The following is a 23349-nucleotide window of genomic DNA, read 5'->3' as shown; positions in this document are numbered from 1 at the left end:
AGAGGATAGCTGATTCACTGACTTTTTGTAGAGGACCTGGGGGAGGACAAAGGGAGCCTCTCTAATATTGCAACAACCTTACACCTGAATAGAGTGGTCTTTTTAATTCCCATCACACCAAGTAAGACTGATTTTGATCCCTGAAATCAGGAGTGACTGTGAAAAAATGAACTTAAAGTGCACACTGAGTGCTTATGTCATGTCAGGCACCATTCTAGGTGCTTTACATGCATGAACCCCACTGTAATCTCACAGCAGCCAGGTGAGTAAGTAATATCACTTCGATTCATAGAAGAGAAAACTGGGGTTCTGCACAGTTGAGTAACTGGCCAAAGGTTACACACGTCGTAAAGGGCAGACCGAGGAACTCAGATTGGTCAAAGCTGTGTATTTAAAGTGTTCTCATAATGTCTTCAACAGAAATGTGTATGGAGAGACTTCCAGTCAGCTATCTGGAAGTTAAAAAAAACCTTGTCAATAGAATCGCCTTGGAAACTGTGACCACATAGTCAGATCAAAGCCATGAGAGAGACTCAGTGTCAGTTAAATCTGTTAATATCTGCAAGAGTTGATTGCCCTACAAGACAGAACGTGAAAGAATGTAGGAGCCTGCAAGGATTATTGATTTCTTGAATGTTCTATATTTGTTTGGACTAAAGTGACCCTAATGATGCTATATGTACATTTTTATTTATTTTGTTTCTTGGTATTTTTATTATATGACTTGCTCTGAGCTGTATGCTATGGCATTTTGTTTTCTTGATTAAGAAAAGTAACATCAAGCGGGCTTCCCTGGTGGCGCAGTGGTTGAGAATCCGCCTGCCAATGCAGGGGACACGGGTTCGTGCCCCGGTCCCGGAAGATCCCACATGCCGCGGAGCGGCTGGGCCCGTGAGCCATGGCCGCTGAGCCTGCGTGTCCGGAGCCTGTGCTCCGCAACGGGAGAGGCCACAGCAGTGAGAGGTCCGCGTACCGCAAAAAAAAAAAAAAAAAAAAAAGAAAAGTAACATCAACTAGTACAGGGTTTTTGGGGTTTTTGTGTTTTCCCCCCATAACAGGATAACCGGAGGTTTTTTTGGCCTTTTTCATTTACATCTTCCACTTTTTCATACTACTTTATGAAGATAACCTGGGACGGGAGGGACTTCTATTTGAGTTCTTTGAGTGCTTGTAGCTTGTAGCAGTGATTAAGAGCAGGGGTTCCAAGGCAGACTGCCTGCCTTGCAACCTTGGCTCCGCTGTTCCCTAATTCTGTGGCTCTTGAGACAGTACTTCTCTAAGCCTCCATTTTCTTCTTCTCTGGAAATTGGGGGGACGGTAGTATTCACAGGGCTTTGAGGGTTACACAGCATAATTCACTTTAAGCCCTTAGCACAGTGCCTGAAACACAGTAAAACTCAATAAATGGTAGCTATTATTTCTATTATTGTGATGATTGTTATTTTTCACAGGAATGGGTATAAGTAGCCAGCTCTTAAGTTTTCTCATAATTGTAATTGAATAGTTATAAGTAACGTCTGCCTTTTCTACTGAGCTATGTCTATTATCAAATTCCATTTTTGGCAGATGGGAAGTAAAACAAGATTGTCCCCATGGGGAGTGTTCTTATGTGGTGGGGGAAACTGAAATCCTTAAATCTGAAACATGTTTATTTGTATCTACAGAAGATAAAATTATTAAGAGAACTAAAAAAAAAAACAAAAAAACCCACAAAGAATGTAGAAGCCTGCCAAGTTCAAAGGTCTCTAAGGGACAGTTATATATTCTAAAAGATTAAGAAATGCGAAATCCAAATATTTGTCAGTTGATGTAGCCACTTGTACGGGGACCAACGATTCTGACATGACTTGAAAAAAAAAGGTAAAGATATGACTCAATATCTCAGGGAAGTAGACTTTGAGAATAGTTTTTTGTTTTTTTTGATACAGTGAACATAAATAAGGCTCATTGTGTCACATCAGTGCCTCAGACAAGGATCTAATTGTGTTCTAATCAAAATCTCTGCTCATCAAGAAACTTCAATTAGCTGAGAAGGCAGACAAAAAATAAACTTGAGAAGGCAACACCACAAATTGTTTGGTAGGATAACTCTTTTCTTAGTAGGTAAGAATCTTTTAACTTCAGAAAGATTTAGGATAAGTACAGAAATGTTTTCTTAGTCTATGTAATTTTTCTGTTTCAGAACATTTGACCTAATGGAGTAAGAGGTTAGCTTATTACACATTTAAGTAGAACTCCTACTAAGTTATATGAAGTATAAACATTAAAGAGAACTTAAGAAGCAACATATTTAGAAGTTCAATTTATGAGACAGGTAAGACTTTCTTAACTTAAAAATGTCTGCTAAAGTACCAAAGTAGGCAATCAGATGTAGTAAATGTATAAATGTATATAAAAAGTTGGGAGGTGTTTATATAAGTGAGACCAAAAGTCCTTCAATATACAAGACTATCTATAGTCTTTCGATATACAAGACTCACTCTTGAGAGCATCAAGTAACTTGTAACTGAAGACTAGCAGTTGATCCATTTTTCTTCCAACTAAAGTTGTTCATTAGGCAATCAGAATATGTTGACAGAACTGGTTGGACTGTCCAATTATTCTTTCAGTTTGAACCTTCCTCACTTCCTAGAAGATGGATTGTAGCTTTTGAAAGATTGAGATGAGAAGTAGCAACACTATCTACTGACCACCCCAATTTTTGGTTTAGTGTCTCTCTTCCGTAGTGTCGCTCAGCAATTCTCAACCCTGGCTATGTAATATCGATAGAATCACGTGGACAGCTTTTGCAAAATACTTACGCCCAGATTCCACCCAGATCAGCTAGAACCTCTGAGGATGGGGTGCAGGCATTTTATTTTTGAGTTTCTGGTTGATTCTAAGTGCAGACAGAGTTGAGAACCACTGGTCTACATTGTGAGCCTACCGTGGTCTGAAGTTCCAAGAGAACTTTCCACAACTATGGACATTGCTGCAGACTGAACGTTTATGTCCTCCCCCACCCTCCAATTCATATATTGAAATCCTAGCCCCCGAGGTGATGGCATTTGGAGGTGGGGCCTTTGGGAGGTGATTAGGTCACGAGGGTGGAGCCTTCATGAATGGGATCGGTGCCCTTGTAAAAGAGACCCCAGAGAGCTCCTTCTCCCCTTCTGCCGTGCGAGGACACATCTATGAACCAGGAAGTGGACCCTCACCAGACACAGAATCTGCTGGCACCTCGATCTTGGACTTCCTAGCTTCCAGAACTGTGAGAAATAAATTTCGGTCATTTATAAGCTACCCAGTTTATGATATTCTGTGACGGCAACTTGAACGACTAAGACAGAAACATTCCACAAACCTGTTGTCCAATAACCACCAGCCAGGTGTAGCTACTGAATGTTTAATTTTAATTACTTCAAATTTAAATTTACATACAGCCACGTGTGGCTAGTGGCCACTATCCTGGACAGCACAGTTCTGGCAGTCCTGGCCATTTTAAATGATGTGCGTCTGTTATTACACAGGTGCTAAGTGACGCTTTTTGATACTGGACAAAACCAGTACAAAGCTGCCTCCTCGGGGTACTTCATCCCAGCTTCTTGCCAAGGCCTCCAGTGGATACAAGGATAACTCAACACTTACACAGGCTACTGGAAATGTTAATGACATTGAATTGGCTGACTGTTTTTTACTCATTTATGTGGGAGGTTTGTTTCTTGGACTTTAATGAAAAATGAGCAAAAGCCTTCAGAACTAAATTATTTCTTTTTTTTAAATTTATTTATTTACTTATTTATTTTTGGCTGTGTTGTGGTGCGCAGGCTTCTCATTGCGGTGGCTTCTCTCCTTGCGGAGCACGGGTTCTAGGCGTGTGGGCTTCAGTAGTTAGAGCACGCAGGCTCAGTAGTTGTGGCGCACGGGCTTAGTTGCTCCGCAGCATGTGGGATCTTCCTGGACCAGGGATCGAACCCATGTCCCCTGCATTAGCAGGTGGATTCTTAAACACTGGGCCACCAGGGAAGTCCCTAACTTGTTTCTTATGTCTCAAAGCAGTGAAGCAATTACACTCTTGGAAAGGCCCTCTTGGCTCCTTGGCACGTGAGAGTGTTTTTCAGCTGGAGGTTGTGACCTCTGTCTTGGGAGGATGGAGGGTTTCCAGTGCATTGGGGCAGCGGCCTGAGTTTCAGAGCTAAATATAGGTCATTGGCATGACGGCCTCTCTTTCTCAGTCTCATCAAAACTGTGTCCTTTTAATGAAAGTGGGGCTTTAGTGGCTGGTGGGATAAAATCTTGAGAAAAACCATCAAAATGCCACAGATACACAAGTCTTTTTCAGATGTAACTTGCTACCGAGTACAACTAAGTTCTATTTTTACTTGGTTTTAAAAATAATTGGTAAATTATGGACTAATTTTTTTTGAAGTTAAAAACACACACATATATGAATTGATGGAAAAATAAGTCTCAAATGTGTTGTTCATGCTGAGGATAAGAGGAATCCTCCTTCAAGTCATCGCTCAGCTCTCAAGCAGGATATCCTGACCACCTATTCATCCTGCATATGTATTTATTCATATATTCGCCATTTATGAAATGACATCCTTTACAGTTTGGCATATTTCAAGCCAGAATATTTACCATGGCAGGTACCATCTGATCCTCTAGAGCAGCGTCTCAAAGGGTGGTCTCTGGACTGAAAGCATCGGCAGCACCTGGGGGCTGGCAGCTTCTCAGGCCCTGCCCCAGACCCACTGATCCAGGAACCCCAGGTGTGGGCCCAGACACCTGTGTTTTAGGTGATTCCGGTGCACACTCAAGTTTGAGGTACACTGAATCCCCCAAGGGGAAAACTTCCATACATCCCAAAGATGGAAACATTTTGTACATAAAATTGACCTTGTAAGTTGTGAAATAGGAGCCAGTATTCTCTTTCAACCTAGTGCTATGAATCATGAATTTACCCACTTCAACAAAGCCTCACTGACTCTCTACTCTCTGATCTTTTTTTCCCTATAGAAATGCAACTTCTAAAAGAATTTCAGAGATGTTTCTGAAGAGATGAGATGCAGTACATGTGCCTTCTGCAAATTCAATACAAAAATTCAGATATGTACAACTGATAAATTAGGTAAGCACTACTCATCTTAAGAAAAGATTATTAGATTTATAAAATTAGTCACTAGAGGATTCATTTAAACAGGAGTATCATACAGTGCATTTAAAATATGCCAATTTACAGAACATAAATTCACAAATATCCAGTGTGACAGTATAGAAGAATAGGTAGTTATACAGGCTATGATTTCAGACTTTCCAGGTTCAAACTCCACCTTTTTCACTTACTGTGTAACCTGGGCCAAACCTCTCTAAGCCTCCGTTTCCTCATTTGTGAAATGGGTATAATAATTATCCTATCCCCAAAGTTTGTGTGAGGATTTAAGGAGATATTTAATAAAGGTAGCATTTAACCTAGAGTCTGGGACATAGTAAGCTCTAATTAAATGTTTATTTTTTTCTAAATTAGCTGCATCCATGAGCAGTCTGCCCTCTATGAAAACAGATATTCATGTTTTATCGTTGAAGAATGTTTTTACAAAGCCATTAAAGTTTATACAAAGCAAATGGGAGCTAGCCACATTGAGCACTGGCTACTCAGCAGGTGTTCACCTTTCCAAAAGATCCTCCCTAGCTAAACCGATTAAGGTAACTTCAATCTCCCGGTCAGTGAAGGGTTTAGGTATGAGCATTTCCTACAAACCTGGCCAAAGAACTGTAAGAAGCAGTGTGCTGTGGGCCTCTGGGAAAGAATTTCTTCCCTTCTAAAAAGATACATAAGAGAAACTCTCCTCCCTCTGGAAATTGTAATATCAGGATATGATGCTTGGAGCTGCAGTAGCCATCTTGTGACTATGAGGAAAGACACTGCTGACATTACGGCAATGTAAAAGAATAGAACCTACCAAGGAACTTGATAACATTGTTGAGCTATTGAACCCAACCTAGAACTGGCTTGCCTCCTGATTATTAATTTAGTTGAAATAATAAATCTCCTCATTTTTTCACACCATTATCAGTAGGATCCTACGTTAGTACAAAAGCAAACTATATGATATAATACATCTAGTATCTTAATTGGCTGTGTGACAAACTAATTTGGTGACTTTATTCTGGAGGTGATCTTAAACCACACGTAGAGATTTAATGAAGAGTTCCTTCCCTTCCAATTCATCTATATATAACAGCAGTCTTACTTTCCTGCTCCATATCTGATGTACTTAACTAATTACCGATTAGCTAAATGTCTAATTATATTACCTTCATAAATTAAAATACAAAAGGTTATTATAAAAATTTCTGTTACATAAATATCATTAAAATTTTCAGGTTTCAAAATAAAAATAAATATCTTAATTCTGATGTAATCCTTCAACACTATAATTGTATTTCCCTGCTTCATCTCACCATTTTTATTGACACTGACATTTATTTCATGACAAGGAGAGCAAAATGTACAAAATGAGGCTTCACCACGTTAAAAAAAAAAGTTTTCATTAAATGGACCTCACAAGGACACATCCAAAATTCCTACAACCAGAGTGATCCCCGTCTCCTTTCTTCTCAAGCGAATAAGTTAATATTTTATTTCTCACTTTGCAATAGGAATTTGCATTAGCTAACCAGCTATTTATATAGCATCTGTTTGGGCTATATCTAAAATCTGAGGGCTATCTTCCCCTCACTGTGTCCCAAATAATGGTCCTTTAGTAGAAGGACAGAAGGACACTTGTTAAATCCTATATAAATAGATTAAAAAAATTTTTTTTAAGTTTTTACCCCAGAAATCTTACTTTGCCTTTATTCTCAGATGGGAACCTCCCACATCCAAGATCTTAGATTTAAGTATCTTTAAAATGTTGAACCACATTGGACTGTAAACTCCCTGAGAGCAGGGATCCTTGCCTCTTTGTCTTAATATTGTATCTCAGCCCTTCAGCATCATAGCACATAATAGGAAGAAAAACTAGAACAAACATACCCCCAAAAGAAAAAAATGCTGAATAAATCAAGTATAAAGGATACTCCTTTCATCTTTTTCTTCAAGAAATCATTATCTTTGCTTTACTTTCCCTTCAGAGTCTCCATTTGAGAATCTTTTGGGAAAGATAAAAAACAAAGTCATAACACAAACACCCATTTGGTCTCTTATTTTCTTTCCCCGTCTCTTCCTTTGCAAAACATGTAATGATATGTCCAAGAAATAGCACAGGTAAGTACGCACAAAAAGAGGGTGGAATTAGAAATATATACAGTTTCAGGTCTCTATTGAACTTGGTTTTCAGAGGGCAAAATTTTTAGCTATCTTTCCTTCTTTTAAAAAAGTTTATTCCAAGGTGTATTAGATTGGTTCTGGCTAATTGATATTTTCAGCATTTTATGATGTCATCTTGATATCACTGCAAATGTTTCTTCCCTTTGTTACTTCATCTTTCCTAATAGGTTTGCTAACCTGAAAATTTCCCCAATCTTTAGCAATACTAATGCATACAAATTAATAAATTAGGAAATTATGTTGGTTCACTAAATGAAGTCTTAATAAAATTTTCAGTTTATTTCCATTATTGACCAAGCTCATAATTTCAAGTTCGTATTTCTGAGGTTTATTGTTTGGAATTTGATTTACAGATTTTCCGTGTCTTTGGCATTATTTATTTCTTCTTTCTGCAAACTGTTTTTTGGCCATTTCACTACTCATTGACCCCTCCCCCTCCCTCAGAGGGATGGGCAGGGTGAAAAAAATGATAACGATATTTTAACATAGTCAATTTTGCTACTTGCTACTATCTCTGATAAAAAGGTGTGCAAGAAAAAATAAGTGTGTAATTGTTGACTGAAATGACATTTCAAGATTAAAAAAATAATTCTTTATTGTTCATGATCTAGCAACTGTTACTATGAAAAACTGAGTTAGTTCCCTGTACACCAAATTTAATAAATAAAGATTTTTTTCTGATAAAACATAGTTTATTATAATCATTCTAATCATAATCTCACCAAACTCAAACTAAATGCCTACAAAACGTTGTCAATAAAAAAAAAAAAAAAAAATTAACGTCCAAAGAATGAAGAGCTAAAATGAAGCCCAAGGTGGATTTAAAAATGGAGAATAATATAAAACAATGAGTTGTTTTTGCCTCATAGATTTAAACCTCCTTATTTAGTGATGTAAGAGTCACAGATAGAAGAATATCTTTAACATAAATATCTATGGGTGATTTTAAAAAGTGAAGATGTAACTATAATGGTTACTCATAATCAATGATGTAATAGTCAATGATATAGGAGAACAAAGAACATTGCATAGCTACATATGGACTTCACAGCATCAGTCTGTTTTTAAAAGAGGGGCTACATTATATAAACATTTTTAGTTTTCACAAATTAAAATGAAAAACGTCACCAGCTGAATAACAGAATATTTTAGCAATAAACATATTGGGCAGTATATTTTATTCAGTAGATTAACTTTGGGGAACTAAGCTCCAGCACAGTCAGGGGGTTAGATAATATATTTACACCTGCAGTATTCCATTCTATAAATAATCTATAACGTCAAAACCAGTCTTGATGGCGGCATTTAAATTTTATGAAGAGATAAAATGTTACAGTGAACATTTTCAAATTTTTATAGCAGAGTATAAACAAAATATAGGCATAATATATAAATAGTTTTGAAGTTCAAGGAAAGGGTCCTACACAGATAAATAAATTATAGGGACACAGAAATTGGAAATACTATTCCTAGTCATTTTCACACATTCTTTTACTTCAAAATTTTAATGATTAGTGAAATGAGCATTTACATATTTCAAAGTGAATAACAACACTTAATAATAAGTCCAGAAATTTTTACTCAAGAAATCATCTCTACAATCATATGAAAAGGTGGTTTAGGATACTATTTCAGTTTTTTTGTTTGTTTTATTTGGCAAAATGATGTGTTTTTAGGTACAATGACTGATTTCTCCCACTTTCTTTTTCAATTAAGGACATACTTACTATCTTCATAAACAACTAAAATGTTCACAGGGACCAGTAAAAACTATGTCATATCATAATATACATTTTTGTTCTTGGGAGGCTTTGGGCCTAAATCCCATATTCTCTAATCAGATAACTCCCAATAAGAACAAAGATGGAAAAGATTTACCCTGCATTTAGATATACAAACACCAATATTTTTAAAGTTAAAAGCAGTTGTATCCATATTCTTAAAAAAATTATCCTATTCCAAAATATTTGCTCTTTTTAAAGCAAGGATGTACATAAATCCAACTGAAGTATCACTTCAAAATAAAACAAACAACAACGTAGGCATTCTTATATGTCAAACTCCTAGAAAATTCCCAGGAGAAACTTAGAATAGTTATTTAAGAAATTCCTAGGTTCAAAATGAAATTCAACTTTTACAACGTTCAGTGAGCTAAAACGCAAAACGTTTTGCTCAATTGAAGACATTAGCAATGGATGATATTGTGATAGAAGGAAAATGCAAAATGTTACTGAGGAAAGAGAGGGTAAGCTGACAGCTTACTATCGAAAATTTTCTGATCTAGAGATAATCAGACCAGAAAAAACACAACTGCAAACTGCATGCTCGGCCCTGCTGCTCCCCGGACGGGCTGTGACGACGTGTCTGTTCTCACCCTTCACAGTTCACAGAAAACGTTAAACTAATACAACTGAATAATTTCCTCTGACCAAATTGAACTTTCTTTTAGGAAATAAAGGTAGAGGATAATAGATCAAATCTTGCCCCACCTCTTTTTTTTTTCCTCCTTTTTTCTTTTAGTGAAACTGACGTAAATTGTTGAGAGCTATACAGCGCCACCAGCACAGATCCATGCAAAACAAAAAAGATCGCCCACCGTGTGCAAAAGGAGAAAAAAATCAGAAAAATGCCCCAAATTACAAAATGTCTCCCAAATATACATTTTTGGAGAAAAAACAAGATAGATCTGCGAAGATTATCTAATGAGGAGCCTCAGAGAATTACTATCATGGAGCACAAGTTTAGATCTGATCAGCAAATAAAAGATCTACTATTTAGTAACAGCCATAACTTAATATAAACCCGGTTATGTCAATCTCCACCTTCATTATACCAAGGGCAGCTTTTCTGTAGTTTGTATCCAAGTAATCCATCAGGAAAACCACAATAGGCCTGTTTCAAACCAAACTACATCCATAGTTCGCCTGCTAATCATTTAGTCCCGGACAAATTAGGTAATACATCATTTTTATAAGGAGGATATGCACATATTTGGCGTTACCAACATGCTGGCACAAAACAAGTCCATCTTGAAATAGCTGAGTTTCCCTTAGCTCACAGTAATTAAAGTATAATTTATATCATAAATATTTAGCTTTAGTCATGGGGTTAAAAAAAAAAAAAGCACTAATTTTTTTTTTCTTCTGGTAAAAATTAGCCAGACAAGATTAGCTGGAAACGTGCAGAGATCAAAGCTAAAGAAAAATACAAAGATTGGTTTTGTTAGAAGAAACACAATGAAAATCCTTCTTAGCTGGCGGCTCGTTCAAAGATGTAATGACATAAATGTTTAAAATTACAAACTTACCATCAGCGGAGGCGAAGAAGAAGCCAGTTCTGGAAAAAGAATTGTAACAATATAGGCTGGACACTTGTGTCCCTAGAAACAACAGCCTCCAGGCGGCACACGGATCTTCCAACATCTTCACAATATTGGGTAAATAAAAAGTCATACTTTCTTCCCTGATCGGTGGCTGCTCGCGGTGGCTTCTCAAGGATCTGTGGGCGTTTGGGAGAAATCGGAGAAATATCCGCGGAAGATTAAAAGCAGAGGAGGCCGAGGCAGCCTTAGAAGACTCTGGGGTTAACAACTTTGCGATGGCAAGCAGGCAGGCCCTGATTGGCTGGGAGGCCAGTGTCCCCCTCTCCTCCCGCCTCCTGCAGCTCGGAAAAAAATGCAGTGTGAGTGCCATTTTACACTGGGCTTTTAAACACACAGCCCCCCAAATGACAAAGTCTGAGCTCGCTACGAAGTGACACTGCAAAACAATAGCGCCCACGACCGCCCGTGAGCTCAGGAAAATGTCCCTTTGACGACCGGCAACGCTCTTATTTCTTGCATGTGGGTTTTTAGGGAATAGCATGCTTTTCTTAAGCAGATGGTCATTCACCGACATCGATGTCTAATTTGGATACCAATGTGGCCGGTGAAAAATGATTCCCATCAAACATTTTTTTTTTTCCCATTGGACGTCCTGAAGGTACCTAAGGAAGCCTTGCACAAAATTCATGTCGTCTGCAGCTTTAACTCCTTGGGAAAAAAAAAAAAAATAGAACTGCTTAGCCACAACAACTTCCATTTGTAAAGAAAATAAAAATAAAATAATACTTTTTAGCGGCTACATTACAAACAATAGGCATACTTTTTTTTTTTTTTTCCTTCTTAAAAATTGTTTCAGAAACGTCTGCCGGCTGATAGAATTCTACCAGTCTGCCTTACAAACAAAATGGCTGTGGTACTGAGTTTTTTTGGATCCTCCCACCGTGGCTCCTCCAGGCCTCCAGGAAGTGGTAAAAATCCAAAATAAATACAGTACTAAAAGTACATTGTCCAGGCTGAACTCCGGTGAAGCCTTGGGGGTCTGGGGTGGGGGGGTGGGGTGGGGGGTGTCTTAGAAATGTGCTGCTTTTCATTAGTTCTTTTAAAAAACTGTTTTGAAAAGAACATCAATCACTAGAGATTTACTTGACTGTAATTTGAACTTCCTGTTTTACATATTTATAAGGCCTTTCACCTATCTTGGCAGGCTTTCAAATTAAGTGGGCTGGGAAATTTGACGCTCTGTGTCTAGCAGTGAGCTGAGTCAGGTATTTGGTGGTTGCAACTGGGCTTTTAAATAAAAACGAAGTTGAAAACTTTAAAAAAGGATTAACGTTAGATGAACGTTAGGCTGTGATTGATTGCAAATGTAAAGCCACAAAAGTCAGTAAATATGGAAATATGTCAAATACTGCATACATGTGTTAATTGAACACATTCGGTATAAAATTCTTTGCCAGCTAAATTTCTAGTGAGCCAAGGGTAGAACCGGTTTAAAGAAATCGGCTGAAGAAAGGAGTGGGCAAGTGCCTGCATTCTACATATCCCTCCCCCGACCCCCCCCCCCCACACGCACACGCATGCACTCTCGGTCTGGTATCCCTATTCTCACCTGGCATTTAATAGGTAACATTCTTCTATTTGTAGTTTTTTAAGGAACGTCCATACTGTTCTCCATAGTGGCTGTATCAGTTTACATTCCCACCAACAGTGCAAGAGGGTTCCCTTTTCTCCACACCCTCTCCAGCATTTGTTGCTTGTAGATTTTCTGATGATGCCCATTCTGACTGGTGTGACATGATATCTCATTGTAGTTTTGATTTGCATTTCTCTAATGATTAATGATGTTGAGCATTCTTTCATGTGTTTGTTGGCAATCTGTATATCTTCTTTGGAGAAATGTCTATTTAGGTCTTCTGCCCATTTTTGGATTGGGTTGTTTGTTTTTTTGTTATTGAGCAGCATGAGCGGCTTGTAAATTTTGGAGATTAATCCTTTGTCAGTTGCTTCATTTGCAAATATTTTCTCCCATTCTGAGGGTTGTCTTTTGGTCTTGTTTATGGTTTCCTTTGCTGTGCAAAAGCTTTGAACTTTCATTAGGTCCCATTTGTTTATTTTTGTTTTTATTTCCATTTCTCTAGGAGGTGGGTCAAAAAGGATCTTGCTGTGATTTATGTCATAGAGTGTTCTGCCTATGTTTTCCTCTAAGAGTTTGATAGTGTCTGGCCTTACATTTAGGTCTTTAATCCATTTTGAGTTTATTTTTGTGTATGGTGTTAGGGAGTGTTCTAATTTCATACTTTTACATGTACCTGTCCAGTTTTCCCAGCACCACTTATTGAAGAGGCTGTCTTTTCTCCACTGTATATTCTTGCCTCCTTTAACAAAGGTAAGGTGACCATATGTGCGTGGGCTTATCTCTGGGCTTTCTATCCTGTTTTATTGAGCTATATTTCTGCTATTGTGCCAGTACCATACTGTCTTGATTACTGTAGCTTCGTAGTATAGTCTCAAGTCAGGGAGACTGATTCCTCCAGCTCCATTTTTCTACCATACGACCCAGCAATCCCACTACTGGGCATATACCCTGAGAAAACCATAATTCAAAAAGAGTCATGTACCAAAATGTTCATTGCAGCTCTATTTACAATAGCCAGGACGTGGAAGCAACCTAAGTGTCCATCAACAGATGAATGGATAAAGAAGATGTGGCACATATATACAATGGAATATTACTCAGCCATAAAAGGAAATGAAATTGAGTTATTTGTAGTGAGGTGGATGGACCTAGAGTCTGTCATACAGAGTGAAGTAAGTCAGAAAGAGAAAAACAAATACTGTATGCTAACACATATATATGGAATCTAAGGGAAAAAAAAAAAGTCATGAAGAACCTAGGGGCAAGATGGGAATAAAGACACAGACCTACTAGAGCATGGACTTGAGGATATGGGGAGGGGGAACGGTAAGCTGTGACAAAGTGAGAGAATGGCATGGACATATACACACTACCAAACGTAAAATAGATGGCTAGTGGGAAGCAGCCGCATAGCACAGGGAGATCAGCTCGGTGCTTTGTGACCACCTAGAGGGGTGGGATAGGGAGGGTGGGAGGGAGGGAGATGCAAGAGGGAAGAGATATGGGAACATATGTATATGTATAACTGATTCACTTTGTTATAAAGCAGAAACTAACACACCATTGTAAAGCAATTATACTCCAATAAAGATGTTAAAAAAAATAGGTAACATTCTTAGAGAGCAATAGCTAGGGTGACTATACAATTTATTGTCTAAACCAGGACATTTTTCGAACGTTTTATTCTGTAATCTCATCAGTAGTTACCTGATGAGAGTCGATTTCAACGACATTTATGTGATCAGTCAGGAAAACATCCTTAAGAAGTCATCTAGTGAAGAGAGTAGATTACAATTCTTGAGAAATTTCTACGCAGTTGTCCTTCCAACAGAAAAAAAAATTGCTAGGGGCCATTTTCACTATATACTATTTTGTCTATCCACCTCCCCAGCCCTGTCCTTTTCTCTCCCATCCCTTCCCCCACCCTTACATATGCATGAGATTCATGTATGTATATATACATACAGTTATACATGTAAATGTAAGTATATATGTACATCTATATATAAGTATATGGATGTGCATGTCCATATATACTTTTATTACCTGTAGATTAGAATATTCTATGCATTTTCCACAATACACATATTTCAAGTTATGCACTTCCCAAAGGCCGAATTTTCTTCAGAGTTTTTGAGACAATATTCATTATACACGTGATCTGAGCATCTTTTGTTTTGGTAAAAGTCAAATGTAGAGTGAGATGTTTTGGAAAAATTATCACTGAAAGACATAGGATAAATAATTCTCATGTTGTTTATTCAAATAGTTCTTGAGAGCTTAGGGTGTGCCAGGCGTGATGCTTGGTGCTACATACACATTAATGCACAAGCAGGAAGTTCCTCTCCTTCATGAAGCTCACAGTCTCGTGGGAACACAAAGAAACAAGCAAGTAAACAAATACATAATTGCAAATTATAATTGCTACTAAGAAATAAACAGAGTGCAGTCTTCCAGAATAACAGGGAGGGAAAGACATAGATAAGAGGATAAGGAAAGTTATTTCTAAGAACATGGCATTGATGATAGACTTGAAGGAAGAGAAGGAGCCAAAGGGTGAGAAGAAAAATGCATGAGAAATAGCAGACCCGGAAGTGGTTACAGCGTGTGCAAAGGCTCTGAGGCAGAGTGGAGCTTGGAGTATTCCAGGAAGTAAAATGAGCTCAATGGCCCTGCAGCATGTTGAGAGAAAGGGAAAATGACATCGGAGGAGGTCAGAAATGGAGTGACATCCTGCCGAAGTTTTTAAGTTACAGAGAGGAGTTCCACATTGAAGAAAGTGAATCTTATTTAGAGACTAAAATGTTGGAATTTGAGAGTTTGAAGGCTTCAGTGTGGGTAAGATCCAGCGAAGCTGTGGTGAAGTGACAAAAAAACCTCCACGCTAATTTTGAATTTACATAGCTGTATCGCGGTGTTTTGGTATTATATTTTTAAAAATCCACACTTCATTTGCATTGTTATAGACATCGATTATGACTATGTTCATAAAGAAATATGAGCAAGAAACAAATCTCTAAGACCATACACATTACTAGTAAAACCAAAAGGAAGAAATAAGGCAACGGTGTGCCTCCGTTTTGTGCTTCTCTTTAATAGTGTCAATTCTGGTATTTTTTATTCAAAAAACCTCACATTTCATATCAGTTGAACAAAGCTCAATTAACACTTCTTTTTAAACAAATGAGGCAAAGCATTTTTTTTTTTTTTGCAAAGCATTATTAAAGCCAGAATTTAACTCATATAGTTGGAATAAAAACAGTTATTGTTTTTGAATTTACTAACTGGTTGTTAGCAAGCAAAATCCTATGCACACATGGGCAGAAACAATGTGTTCAATTTCTCAGATTCCAAGACTTAGAGCAGCAGGTTCTTAGACTTTAAAAGTAGGTCAAATCAATGATATGTAATCCCTTGAATGAGCTTTGATAGTAATAGGAATTTCTAAACAAATCAAATTGTGAAGCAATTAGGTAATGCAGTTTTTAAGATCTCTACCTCTCAGAACTGTGTGGGGAAGCAAGATTTGTTTTGGAACTCAGATTTTTTAAATAATTAAAAAATAGTAATAGATGCATTATCATAATCACCCCATAATCAAGTAAAATAATATATTGTAATGAAATATGTGATCAGTCACACTAAATGAGGTAAAGGCAGACCGTAAGAAGCCCTATATTAGATCAGGTCAGCTTCTGTCACCAAACAGATACTACAACTTTTGAGGAAGCTTTCAGTTTTCAAAGATTTGGAGAATCCTTGACTGTGGATAAGGGATTGTGCAACCGTGGACTTTAATCCCATTCCAGTTGTTTCTTAAAAAAATATTCTTATGACCCTTTAAAATTTTTGTCAAGGGTTTCCATATTTTAAGAATCAAATTGTATGTTTCCTACCTGAGTCTGGCCTAGAACAGTGAATATTTTCATGTGTGGTAGATATTTATAGGTGGAATATTAAATTTTATTATTTTCAGGAGGGTTGAGCCAAACCAAAAGTTGGCTCTGTCAGTAAGAGCTTTGAAAAAAATTATGTTAAAAAAAAAAAGAGTTCAGGGCCTCCCCGGTGGCGCAGTGGTTGAGAGTCCGCCTGCCGATGCAGGGGACACGGGTTTGGGACACGGGTTCGTGCCCCGGTCCGGGAAGATCCCACATGCCGCGGAGCGGCTGGGCCCGTGAGCCATGACCGCTGAGCCTGCGCGTCCGGAGCCTGTGCTCCGCAACGGGAGAGGCCACAACAGTGAGAGGCCCGCGTACCGCAAAAAAAAAAAAAAAAAAAAAAAAGAGTTCAAAAGTAATTCTGTCTGTCTGAAATAATGCTATAAAAGACTATGATTTCAGAGAAGGGAAAAAATATCTGGAAGGGGAAGCTAAACATTAGAATACTACCTGCCAGATTGCTTAATACAGACCCATGTGGCAGGCAAATTAAGAGAGTAAATCCTGAGTTCTCATCACAAGGGGAAAAAAAATTTCTATTATTTATTTTGTATTTATAGAAGATGGATGTTCGTTCACTAAAATTACTGTGTAATCATTTCATGATGTATGTAAGTCAAGTCATTATGCTGCACACCTTAAACCTATACAGGGCTGTGTGTCAATTATATCTCAATAAAACTGGAAGAAAAAATATAAACAAATAAATAGAATGACAAAAAAAGATATTCTTAGCTTAAATCAAAGCTCATAATCCTAATGATTATAAACAGAGTTACAAAACAACAAGGTCGTGCTGTATAGCACAGGGAAACATCCAATAAAAAGAAATAAACAAAATTACAGTTTGGAAATGGTCAGATTTCCATTCGCGGGCCCTAATAAACGAATGTACTCTGTACTAACAAATTACTTTAGCTATTTGTTCGGTCTTGGACAAATCCTCTAAATTTTACCCCTGATGATTTTCCCCATATTTTCCTTAAGAATAGTGAGATTCACTTTGCTGTACAGAAGAAGCTAACGCAACATCGTAAATCAACTATACTTCAATTTAGAAAAAAAAAAAAGGAATAGTGAAAGTTACGCCTTTTTGGCAAAGTATTTTAAAGCAGCACCTCACCAGACCTTTTCTTTCCCAAATGTTTAACTATGTCTCTGGCAGAGAGGCTAAGAGTGTTTACTTTAAATCTCTTTGCCCATTGTGGGATGACTTTAGATAACATTCATCCACTGCAAGCCAAGTGGCATTTTCTAGAAGGGTCATTCCCGGGAGCAGTTCGTAGACCATCAGTGTGGCCGAGACTGCTCACTGACTGACCAATATCCATCCTCCCTTTCTTTCTTCCTAATAAAATTGGATTTTTTTTTTTTTTTTTTATTTTTTTTTTTTTTGTGCGGTACGCAGGCCTCTCACTGCTGTGGCCTCTCCCGTTGCGGAGCACAGGCTCCGGACGCGCAGGCTCAGCGGCCATGGCTCACAGGCCCGGCCGCTCCGCAGCATGTGGGATCCTCCCGGACCGGGGCACGAACCCGTGTCCCCTGCATCGGCAGGCAGACTCTCAACCACTGCGCCACCAGGGAAGCCCCTAAAATTGGATTTTATATTGGACTTGCCACCCAGACCTGTGTTTCCCACACGGGTTTAAACAGTGAGGTTTAATCAGACGTCCATTGGTTGAGCCTCTGAGAAAGCCTGTGAAGGGGGCTGACTCAGCGGGAGGTGCCTTTTGCTCATCACCTTCGCCCTCTTCCCGCTGGGAGTGTGGTCACCACACCTGGGTGAAGTCAGGAGCTCTAATTTGACAACCGGGAGGAGAGCTCAAGGCCAAGGGTAGCTGAACAGAAAGAAGGAAGCTAGGCTCTCTGGAGCCTTCCTACCATCTGCATCTTTTTTTACATGAGAGAAAAAAAAAAAAAGAAAACCACCAATTTGTTTAAAGCACTGCTTTGTGTGGTATCTTCCTCATAACTAAATGCAATTCCTAGTACAATTAGTGTGAGTAATCTTCAAAGTATCTTCTCTGTTAAATTCATCTACTTTTTTTTTTTTTCCATTTTTTGGCCATGCCGCACAGCATGTGGGATCTTAGTTCCCCAACCAGGGATCGAACCCACACCCCCTGCAGTGGAAGTGTGGAGCCTTAACCACTGGACCACCAGGCAAGTCCCTATATTCATCGACTTTTTTTTTTTTTTTTTTTCATTTTTTTTTTTTTTTTTTTTTTTTCATCGACTTTTTAAATGCTTTGTAGTACCAGGCTGAGAAGGAGAATGAGGGGACTTTAGGGAATGCAAGAAATCTGTCTTAATCTGGGTTGTGATTACATAGTTATGAGATATGAATTTATCTATGTCCATGTGTGTGTCATATATGTACACATATATCATATATGTAAAAATGATTGAGCTGTACATTGATGTGTGCACTGAATGTGTTTTATTGTATGTTATCCCTTAATTAAAGAAAGCTATTTTAATGTGTAACAGAGTGAAGGTGAAACTGAAACCGAACGCCTCAGATGGGATTTGAAACCAGCCAAAACTCAGTTTCGGACTTGAACCCATGGGCTGGGACTCGAACCCACCCACCATCTTTTAATTAAAATCACTCGCCTGCTGTCAGGACTTAACTGAAGCTCAGGTCCTTTATGTCTTGGCGAAGAAGGAATTCAGCAAGAGGCAAAGTGATTGGTAGGTAAGAAGTGGATTTATTAGTATCATTTGCAAAGAGTTTGCAGGATAACGGGGCACGAGAGGATGGTCCTGTCCCAGGTCTCACGTGAGCCCCTGGGGTGGGCCGCCAAGTGAGGGTCCTTCGCTTCGAGCAGGAAAGAGTTCAAGGGCGAGAGCCATAGCAAAGTGAAAGCAGGTTTACTGAGAGAGAAGCACACTCCATAGACAGAGTGCAGCCTGTCTCAGAAGGTGAGACCGGCCCTGAAATATGGGATGGTTAGTTTTTATGCGCTTTGTAATTCCACAGGCTAATGCGTGGGAGGAGTATTCCAACTATTCTGGAGAAGGGGCGGGGATTTCCAGGAATTGGGCCACTGCCCACTTTTTGGCCTTTTATCATCAGCCTTGGAACCATCATGGTGCCTGTGGTGTGTCATTTAGGTGCTGATGTGTTGCGATGAGCATATAATGAGGCTTAAGTTCCTCTGGAAGTCGAAACTTCCGCCATCTTGGGCCTAATTTGTTCAGACCACTTTTTGTTGTATCCAATTTTTCTCAATGGCTGTGTCATTCTTTAAGGGTTGTGCCCTACCCCCTTCCCTCCTGTCTCAGTGGGATCTGATAATTTGAATATAGACACTGTAAAAGAGCTGGACAGATACAATTCTTTTAAAAAATATTCAATAATCTCTTTGATCCAAGTGCCTAAGACAAGTACCCATTTCTCTCATTTAAAGATGGTTCTCAAAAAAAAAAAAAAAAATGGTTCTCTTGGGATTTCCCTGGTGGTCCAGTGGTTAAGAATCCGCCTTCCATTACAGGGGATGCGAGTTCGATCCCTGGTCAGGGAAGTAAGATCCCACATGCTTTGTGTAAACTAAGCCCACATGCCACGACCGCTGAGCCCGTGCACCTCAACTAGAGAGCCCGCGTGCCACAAACTACAACGCCCACGCGCTCTGGATCCCATGTGCCACAACTAGAGAGAAGCCCCCGCGCCACAACAAAAAGATCCCACATGCCGCAACGAAGATCCCACGTGCCACAACTAAGACCCCGACACAGGCAAAAAAATAAATGAATGAATGAATTAATTTAAAAAATGGTTAGCTTACATTTCTACTTGTTTCCCTGTAACCACGTTGCTGACACAGTGTCCTAGAGCCACATATTCCATCACTACTCCCTCTCTGAATATTCTTTTTCTTATATTCTTCTTTGAGAGCAACGCACATGTCTCCATCAGCAGCAGTCATCTTCATTTTATGAACCCTAAGTCTTGGGCCACTCAGATTTCTTATTCCTGTATGGCTTATCAGAATTCTAGGCTCTGTGGTAACTGACCTATTGTGGACCTAGTGAAGTGGTTAAACAGCAAAACCCCAGGTTGGAGTTTTTTTGTAGTATATGGTATTGGAAGTATCACAGTAAAAACACAGCAAAGGAATTTTTCATCTAGTATTCAATATGAAAGTTATTCCTTTTGCTGTTAAAAAACTGGACTGTCTAGAACTCCCTCCCTGTCTGCCCCACCCCACCCTGGACTGCAGGTTACTGATGAAAAAAAAAATCATACATTGACAGAGACCATACTGCTTAAAACTTCAGCATTGCTTATCATCAGAGAAATGCAAATCAAAACCACAGTGAGATATCACCTCACACACGTCAGAATGGTTATCATCAAAAAGTCTACAAATAACAAATGTTGGCCAGGGTGTGGAGGAAAGGGAACCTTAGTGCACTGTTGGTGGGAATGTAAATTGGTGCAGCCACTATGGAGAACAGTATGGAGGTTTTTCAAAAATTAAAAGATAGAACTACCATATGATCCAGCAATTCCACTCCTGGGTATATAGCCAAAGAAAATTAAAACACTATTTTGAAAAGACCCATGCACCCCAATGTTCATGGCAGCACTATTTACAATAGCCAACATATGGAAGCAACCTAAGTGTCCAAAAATAGATGAATGGATAAAGAAGATGCGATATACACACAATGGAATATTATTCAGCCATAAAAAAAGAAATCTGTCATTTGCAGCATGGTGGATGGACCTAGAGGGTATTATGCTTAATGAAATAAATCAGAGTAAGACAAATACTGTATGATATCACTCGTATGTGGAATCTAAAAAATTTTTTTTAATGAATGAATATAACAAAACAGAAACGTACTCACAGATATAGAGAACAAACTAGTGGTTACCGTGGAGAGAGGGAAGGGGGGAGTGGCAAGATAAAGGTAAGGGATTAAGAGACACAAACTACTGTGTATAAAATAAATAAGCAACAAGGATATATTGTACAGCACAGGGAAATATAGCCATTATTTTGTAATAACTTTAAATTGAGTACAATCTATAAAAATGTCAAATCACTATGTTGTACACCTGAAATGAATATAATATTGTAAATCAACTACTCTTCAAAAAAATGTCGTACTTACTAAAAATATTTCAGCATTGCATGGATTTATGAGGTCAAAAAGGGACTGGAATAGCTGTAGCAATAGAAACACAGTTGGTAAAGCCTCTGGATTAAAGTATGAACCCGGACAATCATAGAGAGAGAGACGAGAATTTTCTGTAAGAGATCACTACAGCTTCCATACAAGAAAGACCATTCACTGTCATGGAACATGAATCATTATTGGAATAAAAAAAGCGTCAGCAAATAATTCAGGCCTAGGATGACAAAGGAAGAGCAATTTAATAGGATCAAATTGTAAATTATTTCCCTAGCTCTATCTAGCTAAGAATTCTTATGAGTCCTTCGTGTGGATGGAGTAGGGTGGGTGTTAACGACAGAATCTACACGGGAGGTTTATTGTATCTTAATATTTGGTCAGTTATTCTTAATGGATCCTACTGTCTATATTGTATAGCATTAAAAGAACATGATAGGCACCGTCATAAGTTAGATTTGGGAACTGAAGAACTCTCAACTGACAACTGCAATCAAAATTCTGGTGCTCAGAGTAGGTGGTGAAGAGACCAGCACCTCTTACAGAAAATGTGCTTTTACAAAGCTTATTCCTGTCTGGCTGGGTTAACACCTTACGGGGCCTTACACTGGAAAGCAGGGGCCTTGATTTTGCTAATTAAGTGTAACTAGTAAAAGAGAAACAGTTTTTGCAAACCTGGATTGCTAGTGTGATAATTCATTTCAATCTTTTGACCCTTGAAAGAATCATTATTTGACACATATGTGAGATAAATAAGTAAATAAATAAATATATATATATATATTTATATTCAACAGACTATTATCCAATCTCAAATCTAGCTTTCAGATTTTCTTATTGATAAAAATAAGCAACAGTCTAAGTGACCTTTACTCTTTTTTGCATATTATTCTCTTCCATTGTATTTATTTTCTTTCCCAGATGGTGAAAGTAATATAAACTCATTACCAGCCATTTGGAAAAGGTAGAAATGTGTAATGAAGACCATACTAACCACCTGCAGTCCTGCTTCTTTGGGTCTCTTTCCAGTGTCTTTCCTTGTACTCCTTTTTGTGTTGGCAAACTTTCAGAATAAAGGGTGCCAAATCAGAGATCCCTATTATATAATTGAACAAGTATATATAACAGCAGTCACAAAAATAACTCAGACAGAAATGATTACATAATTAACACAGTTGCACCCTGCCTTGATAAAGGGCAGAGATTTTGCAAGAACTGTCCCTTCTATAGTTCTAAATCATTTGTAAAATCACAAGTATAAACTACTTTTTTTTTTTAATGTTTATTTATTTGTCCATTTGGGCTGCTCTGGGTCTTAGTTGCGGCATGTAGGATCTATAGTTGCAGCATGCGGACTCTTAGTTGCGGCATACATGTGGGATCTAATTCCCCACCAGGGATGGAACCCAGGCCCCCTGCATTGAGAGCATGGAGTCTCACCCACTGGACCACCAGTGAAGTCCCAGTACAAACTACTTTAAAAGAAATAATCAGATTGCTCTTTTGCTTCCTAATCATTTACCAAGATCATCTGAGCTGAATGAACGGGGTTACATGGGAGTGAATGTTGAAGACAGGGCTAATTTTGGGGCAATGAACACTTGGAAAACAGAGAAAGATAGCCAATGGACAAAAATGAAGATAGGGGATTCCTTGGGGATGAGGGAGAAGATGTGTCTGGAGAGGGAGCTGGGGCATAAAATAATATGGGACGGTGCCACATAGGGTGACCAGATAGAGTAAAACCCAGAACATTTTCAAGAGTGAGAACGGGGGCTTCCCTGGTGGCGCAGTGGTTGAGGGTCCGCCTGCCGATGCAGGGGACACGGGTTCGTGCCCCGGTCCGGGAGGATCCCACGTGCCGCGGAGCGGCTGGGCCTGTGGGCCATGGCCGCTGGGCCTGCGCGTCCGGAGCCTGTGCTCCGCAACGGGAGAGGCCACAGCAGCGAGAGGCCCGCGTACCGCAAAAAAAAAAAAAAAAAAAAAAAAGGGA

At 38.7% G+C, this 23349-nt stretch overlaps 1 protein-coding gene and 1 long non-coding RNA gene across 3 annotated transcripts in view; one reads left to right on the top strand and one right to left on the bottom strand.

Annotated features, from left to right (window-relative positions):
• EPC1 (enhancer of polycomb 1) overlaps positions 1 to 10927 on the bottom strand; it is a 95038-nt gene extending 84111 nt beyond the window's left edge. Inside the window, exon 1 of one of the 2 annotated variants that reach the window (XM_027121988.1) lies at positions 10623 to 10927. In XM_027121988.1, the coding sequence (XP_026977789.1) occupies positions 10623 to 10625 (3 nt within the window). In that variant the 5' untranslated portion in view covers positions 10626 to 10927. The remainder of the gene's footprint in view (positions 1 to 10622) is intronic. The other variant, XM_027121987.1, reaches the window with a different exon arrangement.
• The window catches only part of LOC113628400 (uncharacterized), a 24568-nt gene continuing 6225 nt past the window's right edge, over positions 5007 to 23349 (top strand). The window contains exons 1-2 of the long non-coding RNA XR_003436044.1: positions 5007 to 5113; positions 18702 to 18909. This is a non-coding gene — a long non-coding RNA (uncharacterized LOC113628400). The remainder of the gene's footprint in view (positions 5114 to 18701; positions 18910 to 23349) is intronic.

This window comes from Aethalodelphis obliquidens, unplaced genomic scaffold (genome assembly GCF_003676395.1).
Source record: "Aethalodelphis obliquidens isolate GAN/ISIS:26980383/991018 unplaced genomic scaffold, ASM367639v1 scaffold23, whole genome shotgun sequence".
NCBI classification, from domain to species: domain Eukaryota; kingdom Metazoa; phylum Chordata; class Mammalia; order Artiodactyla; family Delphinidae; genus Aethalodelphis; species Aethalodelphis obliquidens.
This window is presented reverse-complemented; position numbering and strand designations above follow the sequence as displayed.